Consider the following 18726-nt stretch of genomic DNA (forward strand, 5'->3'; position numbering starts at 1 on the left):
TCCTGGCTCCTATGAGGGCTATCACAAACAAATGCTAACGCTTCAGGATTTGTGTTGCATGATTCAACTGACTCTTGAGTTTTGTCAAAATGATGAACAAATGGATGTCTCAAAAAGGCTAATCCTTTAATTAGCTTATCCTAAACTTCATGGGTCTGTTCGCTTGTCTAAATTCTAGAGGAATATGGATGGTTTGGAGGAATGCTGGATGAATTTATGAGAGAAAAACACTGTTCCGGATAAAAAAAATAAGCGGATCAAGCCGCCGGGTTTAAGGGTACGCGAACGGAGCCCATATATTTAAAAATTAAAAAAATGGAGGGAACATGACTTTTGCACACCGACAAAAGGCAATCAGAAACATAATCTCACATAAGTTCACCTAGCAAGTTCACTCCTCTGAAGACTCCAAACAGTATAACTTCCTTCGCAGCAAAAAAACTGATGACTCAACCAGTAAAAGCAGGTCATAAATAGATTTTACAAGGGGGTCGATTCATCTGACCATCACGGCGTCAACCATTCATATGATCTGATCCTAGTGAAATCAGCTATGTTCGGCACTGTTCGTCCAGGAACCAGGCATTATTTTATACAAGGTTCATGATGAACAGCTTCAGGCTTCGTAGAACCGGAGCTCAACAATGGCCTCCTGATGCTTGGGTGAATACCACGCTGTGGCCTTTGCTGAACCAAGGACCTTGAGAGCCCAATCAATTGCAAAGATTGGATCATCCACTCGAACAAAATGGTCCTGGCTTCTGGGGTCAATGGCAACAGAGGATTCAACACGAAAACTGAAGGGCCCAAGTATCTGCAGCAAGAACAAGGAAGAGCTTCATTGAACACGAGAAAACTTCCATATGATACACATAATGATCATCTTGTCTATCTTATAATTTATTGATGGTAGGCAATCAGAGAGAAATGGCCAAAAGATAACAAATCCTATGTTCTAAACTGATACCATCTATTACTACCATCATCATTGGCAATGCTGTATTCATCGTAACAAGTTTACCCCCTGGCATTTCAGTAGATGGAATTTGTTCCTCAACAAGTGTAAACAGTAGCTGAAGTCACAAGCACTAGTACTTGCATCAAACTGTAACTAATAAACCATAATTTACATTACGGCACAGAAGATAAAGAGTCAGGGTGTTTGCATATCTAAGCATAGCCTAGACTTCAAATAAGATTAAGCTCTCCTGCAAGGCAGTCATTAATATTATTAATATATAACGAAACTTTCCTGAACCATCGTGGTTAGTCCCAAGTACCTCAGTTTTTTTCATAACTTTCAAGTGCAATAGATTGAGATGTAAGCAGTAGCTACCAAAGTACCCATAGGAAAGAAGACAACACCCTAACCAGTGGTTAGAATTTCTAGTTAACAGGTATCAGAGAACAATGAAACGAAAAAAAAAAAAGAATTACCTGTTGTTGAAGGGAAACAGTGACATCAGGACAAATATCGCAGAATGTCTCTACATCAGGTCTTCTAGAGAAGAAGAAATCTTGTGCAAGGCGAGAAGCACCACATAAGAACAAGGAGCCAGAGGTGATATCAAATCGGGCACTTGCCCTAGTCAAATCCAGAAAAAGCCTCTGAAAATTCCCATATTGAGCAGTGAAAGTAACAGAAGCAAAGAGGTCCGCAAAGGCAGCACATCTATTCCTTTCGTCAAACATTCTAAAAGCATTACTCTTTTGTGTTTCATCTCGTATAGCCACTCTCCTTGAACAGTCCCCCAAATTTCCACTAGCTACTGCACCTGAACAAAGGAAAGGAAGGAAACTTGAGAAACATTGCTGATTACTGTCATGTTCAAACAAGTCTACACTAGGCGCCATAGGGCCCGAGATGTGCGCAGGGCCCAGGAACGCGCTGCTGTGCGCACGGCCAGCACCCAGGGGGCGTCCTCCAGCAGTGGCTAGGAGGGAAAGTAGGAAATCTATTAGCTATTTTGGTTAGTCCTTAATTAGTGGACTTTGTTACTCCTTTTGGTTGAGCCGGAGGCTATACATATCTTGTAACCAGACACTTGGCAATTAAGAAAGAATTACCATCTAATCTCTCTCCCTCTCTTCTATCTAAGCCGGCGGCTGGGGGCATAACCCACCGACGAGGAACGGCGGCAAGGGGGTATAACCCGGCCGGCCACCACGGACAGCGGCTACGATCTACGTAGCCGAGGTCCTCCTACCCTTGGGCTCACTGCTCTTGACAACCTGGTATCCCAGAGCCGACGATCCTCTTCTTCCCACCACTCCCAGTCCTCCACAGCCGCCTCACCACCCTTCCAGCCACCACCACCATCCCCTTCATCTCCGTCCACAGCCACGTCCGCGCTGCTACACATGGGTGACGCCGATCCGCCCACCATGGCTGACATGATGAAGATGCTCCAGACCCTGACCACCAACATGTCCCAGATGCAATCCGACATGGCGGGCATGCAGGAGAAGCTCAGCTCGACGTCCGAGTCCAGTACCCACCACGACGGCCAGCATCACACGGATCGCCCCCCGCGGTTCCAGAAGATGGATTTCCCGCGCTTCGACGGTAAATCCGACCCACTGATTTTTATTAATCGGTGTGAGTCGTATTTTCGCCAGCAACGCACCATGCCGGAGGAGAAGGTGTGGATGGCGTCGTACAATCTGGAGGACGTGGCCCAACTGTGGTTCATCCAACTCCAGGAGGATGAGGGCACACCGCCATGGGGGCGCTTCAAGGAGCTCCTGAACCTTCGCTTTGGCCCGGTGCTGCGGTCCGCCCCGCTGTTCGAGCTCTCCGAGTGCCGCCGCACGGGGTCGGTCGAGGAGTACTCCAACCGCTTCCAGGCGCTCCTCCCTCGCGCGGGCCGCCTCGAGGAGGGCCAGCGGGTGCAGCTCTACACCGGCGGGTTGCTGCCACCGCTCAGCCACCAAGTGCGCATCCACGCGCCCGAAACACTGGCGGCGGCCATGAGTTTGGCGCGGGCCCTGGAACTCGTCGAACTGGACCGCCTCAACTCCACCCACGCCAAGACTGTGCCGCGCGCGCCTGGTCCACCGCCTGCACCGCGCCCAGGCGTCCTGGCGGCCCTGCCAGCGCCCGTCACCCCGACCCCGGCGCTCCAGACGCTGCCAGCTTCCCAGGCGCAACCCCTGGCCCTACCGGCGCCACCACCAAGGGCTGGGGGCAAGCGCCTCTCCATGGAGGAGCAGGCAGAACGGCGTAAACTCGGCCTCTGTTACAACTGCAATGAGCCCTACTCCCGCGGCCACAACAGAGTATGCCGCCGCATCTTCTACATCGACGGGGTCGTGCTGGATGAGGAGGTACCCGAGGAGGAGGCGCCGGTCTACTCTCTACACGCCGTCGCCGGCGTCCCTGTGTGCGGCACCCTCCAGCTTGAGGTGCAGGTGGGCGCGGCCACGCTGCTCGCCCTTATCGACACGGGCTCCACCCACTGCTTCATCGGCGAAGCAGCCGCGCAGCGGGCTGGCCTGCCCGTCGAGCCTCGGCCTCGGCTCACGGCGACCGTGGCCAATGGCGAACGCATCTCCTGTCCGGGCGTTCTGCGCCAAGCGCCCGTTGTCATCGACAACCGGCCGTTCGCGGTCGACTTGTACATCATGCCCCTGGCCGGATATGACTTAGTGCTGGGCACCCAGTGGCTGGCGACTTTGGGCGATATTGTCTGGAATATGGCTGCAGGGACCATGGCGTTCAAGATGGCAGACCAGCAGGTCTGCTGGCGCAGCGTCGCTCCGCCAACACCACCGCGCCTCCACTCTACTTCGGTGGCCGAGCCCCTCCTGGAGGAGCTGCTCGCCGCGTTCGCCGACGTGTTCGCGGAGCCGCGGGGCCTCCCTCCAGTGCGTGGCCGCGCACACCGCATCCTCCTCAAGCCCGGCACCGAGCCGGTGGCAGTGCGGCCCTACAGGTATCCGGCCGCCCACAAGACGGAGCTGGAGCAGCAGTGCGCGACCATGATCGCGAACGGCATCGTCCGGCGCAGCGACTCCGCCTTCTCCTCGCCGGTCCTCCTCGTCAAGAAGCCGGACGGGTCCTGGCGATTCTGCGTCGACTACCGCGCACTCAACGCGGTCACGGTGAAGGATGCGTTCCCTATCCCCGTCGTCGACGAGCTCTTGGATGAGCTCCATGGCGCCAAGTACTTCACCAAGCTCGACTTGCGCTCGGGGTACCACCAAGTGCGCATGAGGCCGGAGGACGTACACAAGACGGCGTTCCGCACACACGACGGCCTATATGAGTTCCTGGTGATGCCGTTCGGCCTCTGCAATGCCCCGGCAACATTTCAGGCCCTCATGAACGACGTCTTGAGGCCGTTCCTCCGCCGGTTTGTCCTTGTTTTCTTTGATGACATTTTGATCTACAGCAAGTCCTGGGCCGACCACCTACGACACCTCCGCGCCGTCCTCAGCGAGCTTCGTCAGCACACCCTCTTCGTCAAACGCTCCAAGTGTGCTTTCGGGGTCGCCTCTGTCGCTTACCTCGGCCACACGATCTCGGCGGCAGGGGTGGCCATGGACTCCTCCAAGGTACAGGCCATTCACGACTGGCCGGTACCTCGCTCCGCACGGGCGGTGCGCGGCTTCCTTGGGCTTGCGGGCTACTACCGCAAGTTCATCCACAACTACGGCTCCATCGCCGCGCCGCTCACCGCGCTCCTCAAGAAGGAGGGCTTCACCTGGGGTCCTGAGGCTACTTCGGCTTTCCTCACCCTGAAGGAGGCAGTCACCTCGGCACCGGTGCTCGCTATGCCGGACTTCACCAAGACATTCGTCGTCGAGTGCGACGCATCGTCCCACGGGTTTGGTGCTGTCCTCATCCAGGAGGGACACCCCATCGCCTTCTTCAGCCGGCAGGTCGCACCTCGACATCACGCCCTGGCAGCATATGAGCGTGAGCTCATTGGCTTGGTCCAGGCGGTGCGTCACTGGCGTCCATACCTCTGGGGGCGCCGCTTCACCGTTCGGACAGATCACTACAGCTTGAAATACCTCCTGGACCAGCGCTTGGCCACCATTCCGCAACACCATTGGGTTGGCAAGCTGCTGGGATTCGACTTCTCCGTCGAATACAAGCCGGGTGCAACGAACGCGGTCGCCGACGCGCTGTCCAGGCGCGACACAGTGGAGGGCGAGCTGCTGGCCCTCTCCTCTCCGCGCTTCGATTTCATCGCCAAGCTCCGGCAAGCTCAGCTGGAACACCCGGCACTTGTTGCTCTCCAGGCTGAGCTTCGCAGCAGGCACCAGACCAGCCCCCTGGGCGCTGGTGGACGGCATGGTGCAGTTTGCTGGGCGGCTGTACATCCCGGCTGACTCCCCGCTGCTCCAGGAGATCGTGGGGGCCATACATGAGGACGGCCATGAAGGCGTACAGCGGACACTCCACAGGCTGCGCCGCGATTTCCATTTTCCTAACATGAAGCAAGTTGTGCAGGACCGGGTGCGTACATGTGAAGTCTGTCAACGCTACAAGTCTGAGCACCAGCACCCTGCGGGCCTCCTCCTTCCTCTGCCGGTTCCCCAGGGTGTGTGGACTGATGTCGCGCTCGACTTTGTGGAGGCGCTGCCACGAGTCCGCGGCAAGTCGGTAATCCTCACCGTGGTGGATAGGTTCAGCAAGTACTGCCATTTCATCCCATTGGCACACCCGTACTCTGCTGAATCCGTCGCCCAGGCCTTCTTCAACGACATCGTCAGGCTCCATGGTGTCCCTCAGTCCATGGTCTCCGACCGGGACACGGTGTTCACGTCGTCGTTCTGGCAGGAGCTGATGCGGTTGATGGGCACCAAGCTACAGATGACCTCGGCATTTCACCCCCAGTCCGACGGGCAGTCCGAGTCGGCCAACCGCGTCATCATCATGTACCTCCGGTGCTTAGTAGGGGACAGGCCGCGCGAATGGCTTCGGTGGCTGCCATGGGCAGAGTACCTCTTCAACACGGCGTACCAGACGTCTTTGCGGGACACTCCCTTCCGCATTGTCTACGGGCGTGATCCTCCCTCCATCCGCTCCTATGAACCTGGGGACACCAGGGTGCCGGCCGTCGCCAAGACAATGGAGGAGCGTGCGACATTCCTAGCGGACATCCGCTATCGCCTGGAGCAGGCACAGGCATACCAGAAGCGCTTCTACGACCGCGTGCACCGAGAGGTCACCTATCAGGTGGGTGACTGGGCGCTGCTTCGACTCCGTCAGCGCACGGCGTCGTCTCTACCTCAAGCTGTGGGCGGCAAGCTGAAGCCGCGCTTCTTCGGCCCATACCGCGTCGTCGAACTCATCAACGAGGTTGCTGTCCGACTGGAACTACCCCCTCGCGCCCGCATCCACAACGTGTTCCATGTGGGGCTGCTCAAGAAGTACCAAGGGACACCGCCGACCGAGCCTCCACAGCTGCCGCTACTTCACCATGGTGCCATTGATCCTGAGCCGGAGCGCGCGGTGCGGTACAGGCTGGCCCGGGGTGTGCATCAAGCACTGGTTCAGTGGAAGGGAGCTTCCGCCGCGTCGGCCACCTGGGAAGACGTCGCCACACTCCGCTCCAAGTTTCCCCAATTCCAGCTCGAGGACGAGCTGGCTCTCGACGGGGAGGGAGATGTCATGTTCAAACAAGTCTACACTAGGCGCCATAGGGCCCGAGATGTGCGCAGGGCCCAGGAACGCGCTGCTGTGCGCACGGCCAGCACCCAGGGGGCGTCCTCCAGCAGTGGCTAGGAGGGAAAGTAGGAAATCTATTAGCTATTTTGGTTAGTCCTTAATTAGTGGACTTTGTTACTCCTTTTGGTTGAGCCGGAGGCTATACATATCTTGTAACCAGACACTTGGCAATTAAGAAAGAATTACCATCTAATCTCTCTCCCTCTCTTCTATCTAAGCCGGCGGCTGGGGGCATAACCCACCGACGAGGAACGGCGGCAAGGGGGGTATAACCCGGCCGGCCACCACGGACAGCGGCTACGATCTACGTAGCCGAGGTCCTCCTACCCTTGGGCTCACTGCTCTTGACAATTACCTATAAATCCAATACAGTGCTATAAACTGATAACCATTTCACATAGCCATGCAGAGATGCACCAGATGTCAGCACCAACGGAAAACTAGGCAGTAAAGCATATAGGGAAATCAAGTCGTTCATGATACTGTATACCAGCATCTATATGAAGTGAAGGATATTATTGGCTTCCAAAGTCTTGTAATATCACACCAAAATTTTGAAAAGGCGCTAGGCACTGGTTGAGTGGCAAAGTATCGGGCTACTTGGACCCCTAAGCAGTCTAGGAAGCAATTAGACACTAGGCTTGAGTGAGGTGTCTACTACAGTAGTACCTAGGTGCCACCTAGCCACATAGGCGAGGGCTAGGTATCTGATTTTTTTATACAGTGAGCTCAGCAATGGGAAACAGGACTTACGATCAGGTTACATTCTGGATATCCAGGAAATGAATGGTGTGTCAAGGAAAAGGTTTCTGAAGCAGTTTGAGGGGCAGCAACAGAACCTCCAAAGTCCAAGCATGTGGATGCAAGGAATTCTCATTAGGAGTATCAACATCAAATGGAAGGTGGACACTTACCAACGATACCAGTAAGAGAAACATGTGAATCCGAGAGAAATATATCATATGGCTGAACGTTTTTTAGCTTATCTTCTTTTTTCCTCCAAGCATCAATGCTTTTCTTGATGGAAATAGCCGCTTTAGCACATAGGCCAGGTAGCAGAGCAATAGGAACATCATCTGTTTTATCACCACCAAAACATTTTGGTTCCCCACTATTCTGCTGCAATAATAGATGATAACTCAATCCAGAACTGGAGCCAACTGAAGCAAGGTCAGCCGATAATGACAATGGCACATCCCAATATGCTCCCCTTTTATCAACAAATAATCCAGGCCAAGATGCTTGGAATGTAATATTATGATGAGGAAGCTGCAATAGGTAAAGAGGTGTCCTTTAATCCAAGCATTTAGAACAGTAACAACATAAACTAGTTAAGTAAACTAACAACAACGACAACAACAACATAGCCTTTCAGTCCCAAGCAAGTTGGGATAGGCTAGAGTTGAAACCCACCAAGAGCCCCAAGTCATGGTTCAGGCACTAATAGCTGCTTTCCAAGCACTCCTATTCAAACATAGATCTCTAGGTATATCCCAAGCTTTCAAATCTCTTTTTATTGCCTCCCCCCCATGTCAATTTCAGTCTTCCTATACCTCTTCTCATATTATTAGCTCGGCTTAGGACTCCACAATGCACTGGTACCTCTGGAGGTCTCCTTTGGACATGGCCAAACCACCTCAACTGATGTTGGACAAGCTTTTCTTCAATTGGTGCTACCCCTAGACGATCACGTATATCATCGTTCCAAACTCGGTCCATTCTTGTGTGACCACAAATCCATCGCAACATACGCATTTCTGCAACACTCAGTTGTTGAACATGTCGAATCTTTGTAGGCCAACATTCTGCTCCATACAACATAGCCGGTCTATAAAACTTGCCTTTTAGCTTTTGTGGTACCCTCTTGTCACAGAGAATGCTATAAGCTTGTCGCCACTTGATCCACCCTGCTTTGATTCTATGGCTAACGTCTGCATCAATATCTTCATCCCTCTGTAGCATTGATCTCAGATACCGAAAGGTATCCTTCTTAGACACTACTTGACCTTCCAAACTCACATCTCCCTCCTTCTGTGCAGCTCCGCCAAAGTCGCATCTCATATATTCGGTTTTAGTTCTACTCAATCTAAAACCTTTAGACTCAATGGTCTGCCGCCATAACTCTAGTTTCCTATTTCCTCCCGCCTGGCTTTCGTCCACTAACACTACATCATCAGTGAACAACATACACCAAGGGATATCCCCTTGTATGTTCCTGGTAACCTCATCCATTACTAAGGCAAAGAGATACGGGGTTAAGGCTGACCCTCGATGAAGTCCAATTTTAATCGGGAAGTAATCTGTGTTACCATCGTTTCGTTTCTTCGAACACTAGTCACAACATTGTTCTACATGTCCTCGATGAGAGTCACGTACTTTGATGGGACTTTATGTTTGTCCAAAGCCCACCACGTAACATTTCTTGGTATCTTGTCATAAGCCTTCTCCAAATCAATGAAAACCATGTGGAAGTCCTTCTGCTCTCTAAACCGCTCCATAATTTGTCTTATTAAGAAGATTGCTTCTGTGGTTGACCTTCTGGGCATGAAACCAAATTGGTTTGTTGATATCTGCGCCGTTCCTCGCAGGCGCTGCTCGACGACTCTCTCCCATAGCTTCATAGTGTGGCTCATCAACTTAATTCCCCGATAATTAGTACAACTTTGGATATCTCCCTTGCTCTTGTAGATTGGTACCAATATGCTTCTTCTCTACTCCTCAGACATCTTGTTCGATCGAAAGATATTGTTGAACATCTTGGTTAGCCATACTATAGCTATATCCCCGAGACATCTCCACACCTTGATTGGGATACCATCAGGGCCCATCGCTTTGCCCCCTTTCATCCTTTTCAAGGCTTCTCTGACCTCCGATTCTTGAATCCTCCGCACAAAGCGTCTACTAGTGTCATCAAACGAGTCGTCCAGCTGAACGGTGGTGTTCTCGTTCTCACCATTGAACAATTTATTAAAATACTCTTGCCATCTATGTTTGATCTCATCCTCCTTCACCAAGAGCTGCTCCCTCTCATCATTTATGCGCTTGACTTGATTGAAGTCCCTTGTCTTCCTATCGCGAGCCCTAGCCATCCTATAAATGTCCTTCTCTCCTTCCTTCGTACTCAAACGTTGATAAAGGTCCTCATAGACTCGCCCCTTTGGCCCACTCACCGCTCGTTTTGCAGTCTTCTTTGCCACCTTGTACTTCTCTATGTTGTCTGCACACCTGTCATGATACAATTCTTTTCCTTAATAGCCTTTTGCATATCTTCATTCCACCACCAAGTGTCTTTCGAGTCGCATCCGCTCCCTTTGGTCACTCCAACCACCTTTGAAGCAACCTTCCGAATGCATGTTGCCATCTTCTCCCACATATTGTTTGCATCACCTTCATCCTTCCAAGGACCCTCTTCAATGACCTTTTCCTTAAAGACCTTTGATGCCTCCCCTTCTAATTTCCACCATTTCGTTCTAGCAACCCTAGCTTGTTTGTTCCCACGAGCTTGCACCAGAAAGCGGAAGTCAACCACCGCCAGCTTGTGTTGAGCGACCACACATTCTCTAGATATCACCTTACAGTCCACGCGTGTTTGTTTATCCCTCCTTGTAAGGCCAAAGTCGATTTGACTAAAGTACTGGGTGCTACTAAAGGTCACTAAATGGGATTGTCTCTTACGAAAAAAAGTGTTAGCTATCTTCAGATCAAAAGCTATAGCAAAATCTAAGACTTCCTCTCCCTCCTGGTATCTAAAACCCCCATGAACCGCCTCAAAACCTGCACTTGATGTACCTACATGGCCATTAAGATCACCTCCTATAAAGAGCTTCTCGCTACTAGGGACAGCTCTAACCAAGCAATCTAAGTCTTCCCAGAAAAGCCGCTTAGCACTCATCATGGCCTACTTGGGGGCATACGCACTAATTACGTTTAAGACCATATCACTAATGACAAGTTTAACTAAGATGATCCTATTCCCTTGCCTTCTCACCTCCACCACACCATCCTTGAGGCTCTTATCAATCAAAACTTCTACTCCATTTTTATTTGAAGTTGTCCCTGTGTACCAGAGCTTGAAGCCGGTATTGTCCACCTCCTTCGCCTTCTGCCCCTTCCATTTAGTCTCTTGGACATATAATATATTTACACGCCTCCTAACCGTTGTGTTCACTAACTCTCTTAACTTACCCGTAAGAGACCCTACATTCCAGCTACCTAAACGGATTCTAGTTGGCTCGACTAGCTTCCTTACCCTTCGCACCCGCCGAGGTGGGTGTGAAGACCCTTGCTCATTTTGCACCACATCCGGGCACCGATGTGGCGTGCCACTAAGGATGCAACGACCCGATCCTTGCTCACTTGACACTATGCCCAGATCGCGACACGGCGCGTCACGGGGGTGATGACCCGGTCCTTGCTCATTTAACACCATACCCGGGTTCTGACATGGCGCGTCGCTGAGAGGGTTACGCCCCAACGGGATTCTTTTGGGTTTCATCTCCATAAAAGTGGCTAAGTTTTTACATTGGCTCACCGCGCCTAACACAACCCTCCTCCTTTACCAGGGCTTGGGACCTGCTATGCTGGGACACCAAAAACAACCCACCATAGGCTGGGACACCAAAGGCGCCCCACCATAGGCAAAATAAACTAAACATTCCCAAAAGAGAAAAGAAAGGGAAAAAAACAGGATAAAACTTCCACAAGCCATTATCAACAGCTAGGTGCTCTAATCAATATACTGAAACGGAACATGATTTGTTGAGAAAACCTAGTGCAAGCAACAAGAATACCCACAAATAACTAACTGTATACCAAATAGGTTAAGAGCGTCCAGATTTTTTGCCTCGTGGTGAAATATCGCTTTTCCTCGATTGCCTTTCTTGATATCAAATAGCTCCAGCAGCAAAGTGGTGTCTGGTGTGATCAAGATTTCCGTGCCTACACCTAGAGACATAACATCATGCAAGTGCTTCTTCAAATCTTTGGTCCAAGAGGCCTCTTCCTGTCGATTTGCAAATTTCTCTTTCACGACAGACACAAGCTTGTTAACATTGATTTTCTCCAAGATGGTAGAAGACCTGAACAGATCACAACAGAGTGTTCATTAACATGAGTTTGGTGAGAAACTTGTTGAACATTAAGTATAGCCTCTACTAGATATCTACATTGGGCAGGCTATTTAGTCCATTAAATTAACCAAGGAGAAACAAACAATTGGACGGTACTCCCTCTGAGCCGACAATGTTATACATAACAAACAAGAGACGGAAATGATAGCCCATTTCAGGTCACTTAAAATCAACTACTAATCAAATCGACTCACATTTCATGCACTGAAACATCAATACCAACGCATATTGATAAGGGTGGCACATAATCCTAGTGTTGACATAATGATCCAAAATTAACCAATCTAAATTCATATATGTATCAAATCCAGGGTTATCTCAATCACACTACGCACACCAAGCCCACATTATCGTTGGCGCCTGATGCTACAAGATTGCAAGCAAAACACTGAGTGCCTCCCAACCGCAACATCCTCGGAGCAGTACAAGTATGTAATGGGTATGGTTCGTCACCATACCAGTTGTCCGTGATGTAGAGGATGTGGGCGTGGTTGACGGAGAGGCCGTCGCGGGTGGCGGAGAAGGTGGGGACCAGAGGGGACGCCATGAAGCGGTGGAAGAAGTCGAGCTGCTTGGGGCGGGTGACGCGGTAGCCCCGTGAGAGCCCCAGCGGCAGGGGGTCCCCCGGGACGGGGCGCACCGTGCCCTCCATCGTCACCGGGGTCTCCGCGTCCAGCTCCCACCGCCCGTCCTCGACCGACATCCATCGCATCCGCCGCAGCGACATCGGCGCCGGGCGGCGCTTTTTTGAGCCGGTGGTCCTTCCGATTTCGCGTCGGCGGTCGGCGTCGGGGTGTGCACACACAGTCGGTGGGCGAGGAGCCGGATAGGGACCTAGCCGCCAGGTGGGTAACCTTGGTCGTTGGCCCTGTTTGGCAGATGCAAATGGCCGGGGCGCCGGGCTGAGGGCTCTCCCCTACCCAGCATCAGCTTAGCATGCGTTTGGTTCGGGGCCACGTGGGTCGGGTTGGATGCATCCCAGTTTTAAGGGTCGGATTGAACCCGTGTTGGGTTTGATTCAAGGGTTGAAGTCATTTTTTTTTTTTTTGTTTGGTTTGAGGGATGGAGTGGGTTAGGATGGATGGCATCTTAAACATGGTCACTTGCTATTTTACGTGGGACCCAGCTGTCAGCCAGCCAGCTTCAACCCATCTTCCACCTCCCGTCGTTGCCCAGCCAGAGGCGCAGAGCACCGTGTGGCCCCAACGCTCCGCCTCGGCGGTTAACGCCCGCCCTCCCCGGTGGCTTGCACCTCCCCGCATCCGCTCACCACGCCCTAGCCAGGCCCGCGCACGTCCGGCTCCGCATCTCGCGCCAACGCCGTCTCGCCCCGCATCCCGCGTCCGCTTGCCGCGCGCCCAAGCCAGGTCTGCGTGCATCCGGCCTCCACATCTTGCGCCGCCCCGCGCCTGCCACGGTGGCCAGCATCTTCCCACACCCTGCATCCACCCCGCTGTCGCCCCAGCCAGGCCCGCCCGTGTCCAAGGGAGATAAGGGAAGAAACGGAGTACGTCGAAGTGGGTCGAGCCGGTCCACTCGATTTGGAGAAACCAACTAAACCCGCATCCACTTGGAATATTCCCTATGCGGGTCGAACCCAACCCAGACATCATGAAACCAAACACCTCTAAATCTAGGTTCGACCCACCCCAACCTAATCCAACCCTCCAACCAAACACATACTTAAGGTTCTCTTTGGTTATTATTTTTGTAGTGGCTTTTCGGTCAACTTAATTAAAAGCCCTATCAAATGAGCACAATGACTTCTGAAAAAAAATAGTTAAACTGAAGTCTGTTTTCGTTTAGAAAATGAAGCCATTAGAATATGATTTTTCCTAGCTTCTTCATATTTTTGAGAAACCCAAGCTCTAAGGCTAAAATTTAGGGTTTATTTGAGCTTCACCGGTGCAAAAAGTGAATCTACATCTGAGATTCATCCAAGTATTTGGTACAACTCCACATTTCTCTCTATCTCACTTCCATCTGGGTCCCATGCGTCAGAAAAAAGCTTTAGGCTTCTTCTTGCTCCCCGACGGAAGTCGTGTGCGGGAGGAAAAAAGGCCCTCGCGCGACCGGCCAGGGACCTCGCATGGCCGTCCAGGAGGCGGGTGTGGCCGGCCAGGGGCATGCGTGGCGGCTGGTTTTGGATGCTCACGCGGATGGGGAAGGGCGGCGCGGCGGCAGGCCTCGGATGCTCGCGCTGCCCGCCAGAGACCTCGCGCGACCAGCCAGGACGCAGCCGTAGTGGCCGGGGAAGGGCGGCGCAGCGAAGGGAGGGGCCTCTCGTGGCCGGCAAGGGGTGGCGCGGCGGGCGGAGGCGTGCGGGCAGGCGAGGAGCGACGAGGAAGAGGACCGAAAAGAATAGAAGGAAACGTTTTTTTTTCATGTATCGAGTGGCACGGTTGGTAATTTTTCTCAACTCCACCAAACTTGGATTTGGGTAGATTTATGGTTTTGTTGGATCACATCCACGGTGGAGCCAGTGGAGCTTGAAGTGTTTGGAAAAAAATTGGATCTGGATCTAGCTTTGGTAAATCTGGAGCTGGTGAAGCTACGCCAAACAAACCCTTAAGCTGGCCATCCTGTCAAATCAAATGTGGAGATTCTCGTGGACTTGAGGTCCTTGGGACTTCTATGCTCTAACCTTTTTAGCTCTGCTCCACCAAAATTTATTATGGAGCAATTTAGTTTAAAGCAGGTGAATATATTTGGCATGCAGCCTAGCTCCGTCTCTAAAAATAGGAGATTTTCTGAGAAATGTCTTATATGCTCTTGGGCGATGTTTCTTAGACAACGTTTTTTACATTGAACAATGTTTAGAGCGTGTTTTGACGTTTTGTAAGTATGTGTGCCAATTCACAAAATTAAGCCTATACTAGGTAACGTGCCCGTGCGTTGCTACGGGACAACAAAATTTTTATACTAAAAACACACGGATCGCACAACAGATTATATTGCATCCCTACTATTTACAATTCCAAAAAATATATATTCTAACCTCTAAATTTCTTTTTGACAAAATTAATCTGCAGTTTGTTGAAAGATTACAAAGATGCCAACCACCATGTACCCTCTAGCTATCAGATTTCGCCGTCCCTTGCCACAGCGTACTTCTAGTTTCATGAGTGTGCATGTGCCGACTCGTGGAGTCTCTATTTTGCATGTCCAGTTCTTAGCTTAAGTTGTGCCTTGCACTCAGGTCCATCTCCACCACTTAACTGTCAATACGTATTTAAAACTGGGAACAAATCCAACTATCAAAAGGATTCAATAATACTGAAGAAAATGGGAACAAAATATCAGCATGATATGCAATGTAACTTCTGTTTTGCCAACATAAAAGAAACTTATCCGTGCTAAAGGATCACAGGTTCATAGTGTACAATGCCAGAAGATCATCCTTACCAGGTTTCAAGTTTCTATATATTATGCCATTGGCATGTAAACAATTCATTGCACAGTTAATTACAGTGTGTGATGTGTGTATCTAGTTGGCTAAGCCAAATGATGTTCAGATAAGTTTTTAGTGACATTTCTGGTAGTAGCTCAATAACAATCACCATCAATGGTCCCTTCCCAGCTCCAATGAACTGCATGAGTGCATAAACAGTTGTGAGAAGGTCCCAAAAAATGACAATCTATGTAGCCACATAAACATGTCATTTAGACCAGGAAGTACCTTACAAGATTCTCATGTTTCACATTACACATTATATTTACTTCTTGACTGAAACAGGCTTCAAGTGTTGCTTTTTCTTTAGGAGTTTTTCCACGGTTAAGAACCTATCGCTACAATTTGATCACCATACCTATTCAGAGATACAAGGAATACATGACTACTGAATATGACTTAAACATACCAAAAGGCAAATGAAAATAAACTAAAACAACAACTAATGCAGATACTTAAAATTCAGTCCAATAAAGTAGCCACATACATGTGAAAAATTAGGTGCGAGTATGCATGCCTCAAAAGTATCGTTACTTCCTCTTATGGACCTTCCTAGTTTGTTCCCAACGAACATCAACTTAGGATTAACAAGCAGTGTGGCAGAACCGCCTAATTTAATGCCTCATAGGAGTGCTCGTCTTCCATTAGACACTAAGCACCTAAGAAAGAACACTAAATTACTCGATTCCGTCGGGCACACCCCAGGGGAGAACCCAAAAATCCACATTTTTCCCTCAGGATCACAAATGAGAGAATAAAGCTTACATCATTCTTAACCAGTTCTTACATCACTTTACATGTACATCAAAGTATAACATTTATTATTATAATAGCGAAATATAATCATATTATCAGAGTTATAAACAATTTAATTAAACAGTGGAATATAAGCATGTGATAGAGTTACAGCAGAAATAAATATCTAAACATGGCATGAGGGAGTATTGAAATATAAACTACGACAACAGATTAGGAAACTTTCATTTATAAAAGCATTTAGTGAGAGTTATAAATAGCAACTACGATCGCAGCGTAAAGGAAATCTCCTCTGAGCCCAGCAGAAGGAATCCACACACAAAGGTCAGCTCAAGCGTCCACCTGTCACCTGTAATAGGGGGAATAAAACCCTGAGTACTCAATTGTACTTAGCAAGACTTACCCGACAAGAGAAAAGAAAAGACTCCAAGGGTATGTAAGGCTATCTGGCTTGTGGATTGCATTTGCAGGAAGCATTACTAAGTGTGCGTCCTTATTTTGTATTTTTAAGAATAGCCGTATTGGTTCATTAACTAACCATTCTATGTAAGCACCTGTGCTACTTTCAAGCAGGTGGTAAGCAATCAGATTTCTTTTTGTCCATCTTCCATCTTTCAGTTCTTACTACGATGCTAAACCACAGACAAGCTGTACTGGATAGCCCAGCGATTCGCGAATCAATGCCCCTAGCTGGGTACACCGAAAACACACGCCCCGCTTGTACCCCAGGCACAAGCAGGACCAACCCATCACTCTCCTATCCCAGGTGTCTAGGTCCCCGTCCAAACTGGGACTTCAAGCCCCCGCCCCTGAGTCCCAGACTCAGCGCGGTGCGAGGACCTCCTCCACCAAAATAAACTCTAACAGTCGGTCCGGAAAGAGCCGGATCCGCGACAAGAGAGCAACAAGTCTTTCAAGCGCCCATACACAAGTATGTGCTCGGAATAATAAGTCTGTGACCTGCCTAGAGTCATATGCAGCGATCGGTCCTTAACCGACCAGACAGGGAAAAACGGTGTAACCAAGCTATGACCCGCATCCGCGGCGACACAACTTCTTACACCCACCAATACCCAAACCATATCTCTGTCCGGTCACCATTTTCCTTTCCACCATTTATATTTTCCAAGTGATAATAGTCAAATGATATATTTTCTATCTCTCACGAGTGACAGGCAATCACTCGACTTCTACCGGAGTCCTATAGCATAGCATTCTACACGATCCTATCATACTAGTAAGACTCATAGGGTACAGATATATATATGCAAGTGGGTTTCATTCAACTCCTTAAAACTTAATGCACAAATATAATTTAAACTACAGAAAAGTAGGGGTTATGCACTGGGGCTTGCCTGGGTAAAATATAATAAGAAGTTAGCTTTCCATCACGGCGACATAATCTCCAAAAGCACCATTTCTCCAGCAACTCCCGATGACTCCGTGATCCATCGACGTCCCTATCATGATATGCAATGTAATGAAATGCAAGGGTATGATCAACTGACTACAATCGTGACTCGTATAAATACGCTCTACATCTCTTAAGTGAACGAGCTAGTTCCAACGACCACAGTACTTAGGCTACATATCCATGTTGTCGCATAAGACGTTATTTCTCAACAATTCTTTTAGTTACATAAACCAAGGTTGTTTCTTTATTCTATTCTATCAATTTAATCTTTATTCGTAATCGGATATCATTATCTATTTAGCAACTAATTATTCCGGAGCTATAAAAATTACAGTGAGCAGCTAATAATATTAGTAGTTTACTGTCAAATTTTTAGAGTCAACGCTATCACCGATTTATCCCGGAAATTCCTACAATTTCTCATTTTAACAATATTAAGCATGTTAAAATAATTAGAGAAATCCTAAAAACACACCGAGCCTATGCGAACAAAATACACTATTAGATAGACCATGATTTTATAAACTCAACAAAACTAGTTTGGTATTTTTATGATGTTCCTGTGATTTTCTACGAATTTTACAAGGTTACTTCAGCTTTAAATTAGAAAACACCTTAAACATGAAAAAAAGGATCGGCGGCCACTATCGGCCCAGCAGAGTAGCGCGGCCCACCGACCAAGCGTGGGCCAAGCGCAGGCAGCGACCCACAGGCGCGCACGGCAGGCCGGCCCAGCGACCAGGCGCGGCCTAGCCAGGACATGCGGCGCGTGCGGCCCACCGAGGAGGCCGGCGGCCCGAACAGACAGCGAGCAGGCAGCGGCCCACATGTGGACGGGCGCGGCCCATGCGGCTAGGGCCAGATGGCGGCGGCGTTTTTGTGAAACGACCCCTACGCCTCTCCCTATTCAGCCCTAGATCCATAGTACTATTTATATGAGTCGCGTATTTCACCGTAAGGACCTTGTATAAAATTTTCCCTTGGATTCGTACCCTTTTCTACCTTCTCTTCTTCATCGAGGAGCAGAGGAGATAACGGCGGCTCCTGCGCGGCGAACCGGAAAGTGGGCTTGGCCATGGCGCCGCAGCACGGCACCAGCAACGCCGGCATGAAGTCGGTGAGGGAAGGCGCGGGCAACAAGGTGCTGCGGGCACCCGAGGAGGAGGGCACGGCACAGCACACGGGTCCAGGCGCACGGCATGGGCACGGTCATGGCATGCAGCGGCATGCAGAGGAGGCGTGGGGCTACGGTGGTACGGGAGGGCTCCATGGCTCCGAGCGGCCTGGCGCGGCC

At 50.0% G+C, this 18726-nt stretch overlaps 1 protein-coding gene across 1 annotated transcript; it reads right to left on the reverse strand.

Moving 5' to 3' along the window:
- Positions 1-292: 292 nt before the first annotated feature.
- On the reverse strand, positions 293-12742 carry LOC136449717 (protein TRIGALACTOSYLDIACYLGLYCEROL 4, chloroplastic-like). The gene is made up of 5 exons (XM_066449874.1): positions 12270-12742; positions 11526-11760; positions 7597-7951; positions 1438-1775; positions 293-814 (listed from the first exon to the last, which is right to left on the reverse strand). The coding sequence occupies exons 1-5, from the start codon at positions 12536-12538 to the stop codon at positions 617-619; spliced, it is 1395 nt and encodes a 464-aa protein (XP_066305971.1). The 5' UTR covers positions 12539-12742; the 3' UTR covers positions 293-616.
- Positions 12743-18726: the final 5984 nt, after the last annotated feature.

Source organism: Miscanthus floridulus, chromosome 5 (genome assembly GCF_019320115.1).
Source record: "Miscanthus floridulus cultivar M001 chromosome 5, ASM1932011v1, whole genome shotgun sequence".
Taxonomy (NCBI): domain Eukaryota; kingdom Viridiplantae; phylum Streptophyta; class Magnoliopsida; order Poales; family Poaceae; genus Miscanthus; species Miscanthus floridulus.

What these genes read in the sequence shown, in the direction of transcription:
- LOC136449717 (XM_066449874.1), bottom strand. Translation starts at nt 12,538, where the DNA reads ATGTCGCTGCGGCGGATGCGATGGATGTCGGTCGAGGACGGGCGGTGG. An exon ending in TTCTCTTACTGGTATCGTTG is followed by an intron (nt 1,776 to 7,596) that starts GTAAGTGTCCAC and finishes TCCTTTGTTCAG; the next exon opens with GTGCAGTAGCTAGTGGAAAT. An exon ending in CTGTTTCCCTTCAACAACAG is followed by an intron (nt 815 to 1,437) that starts GTAATTCTTTTT and finishes TTCTTGCTGCAG; the next exon opens with ATACTTGGGCCCTTCAGTTT.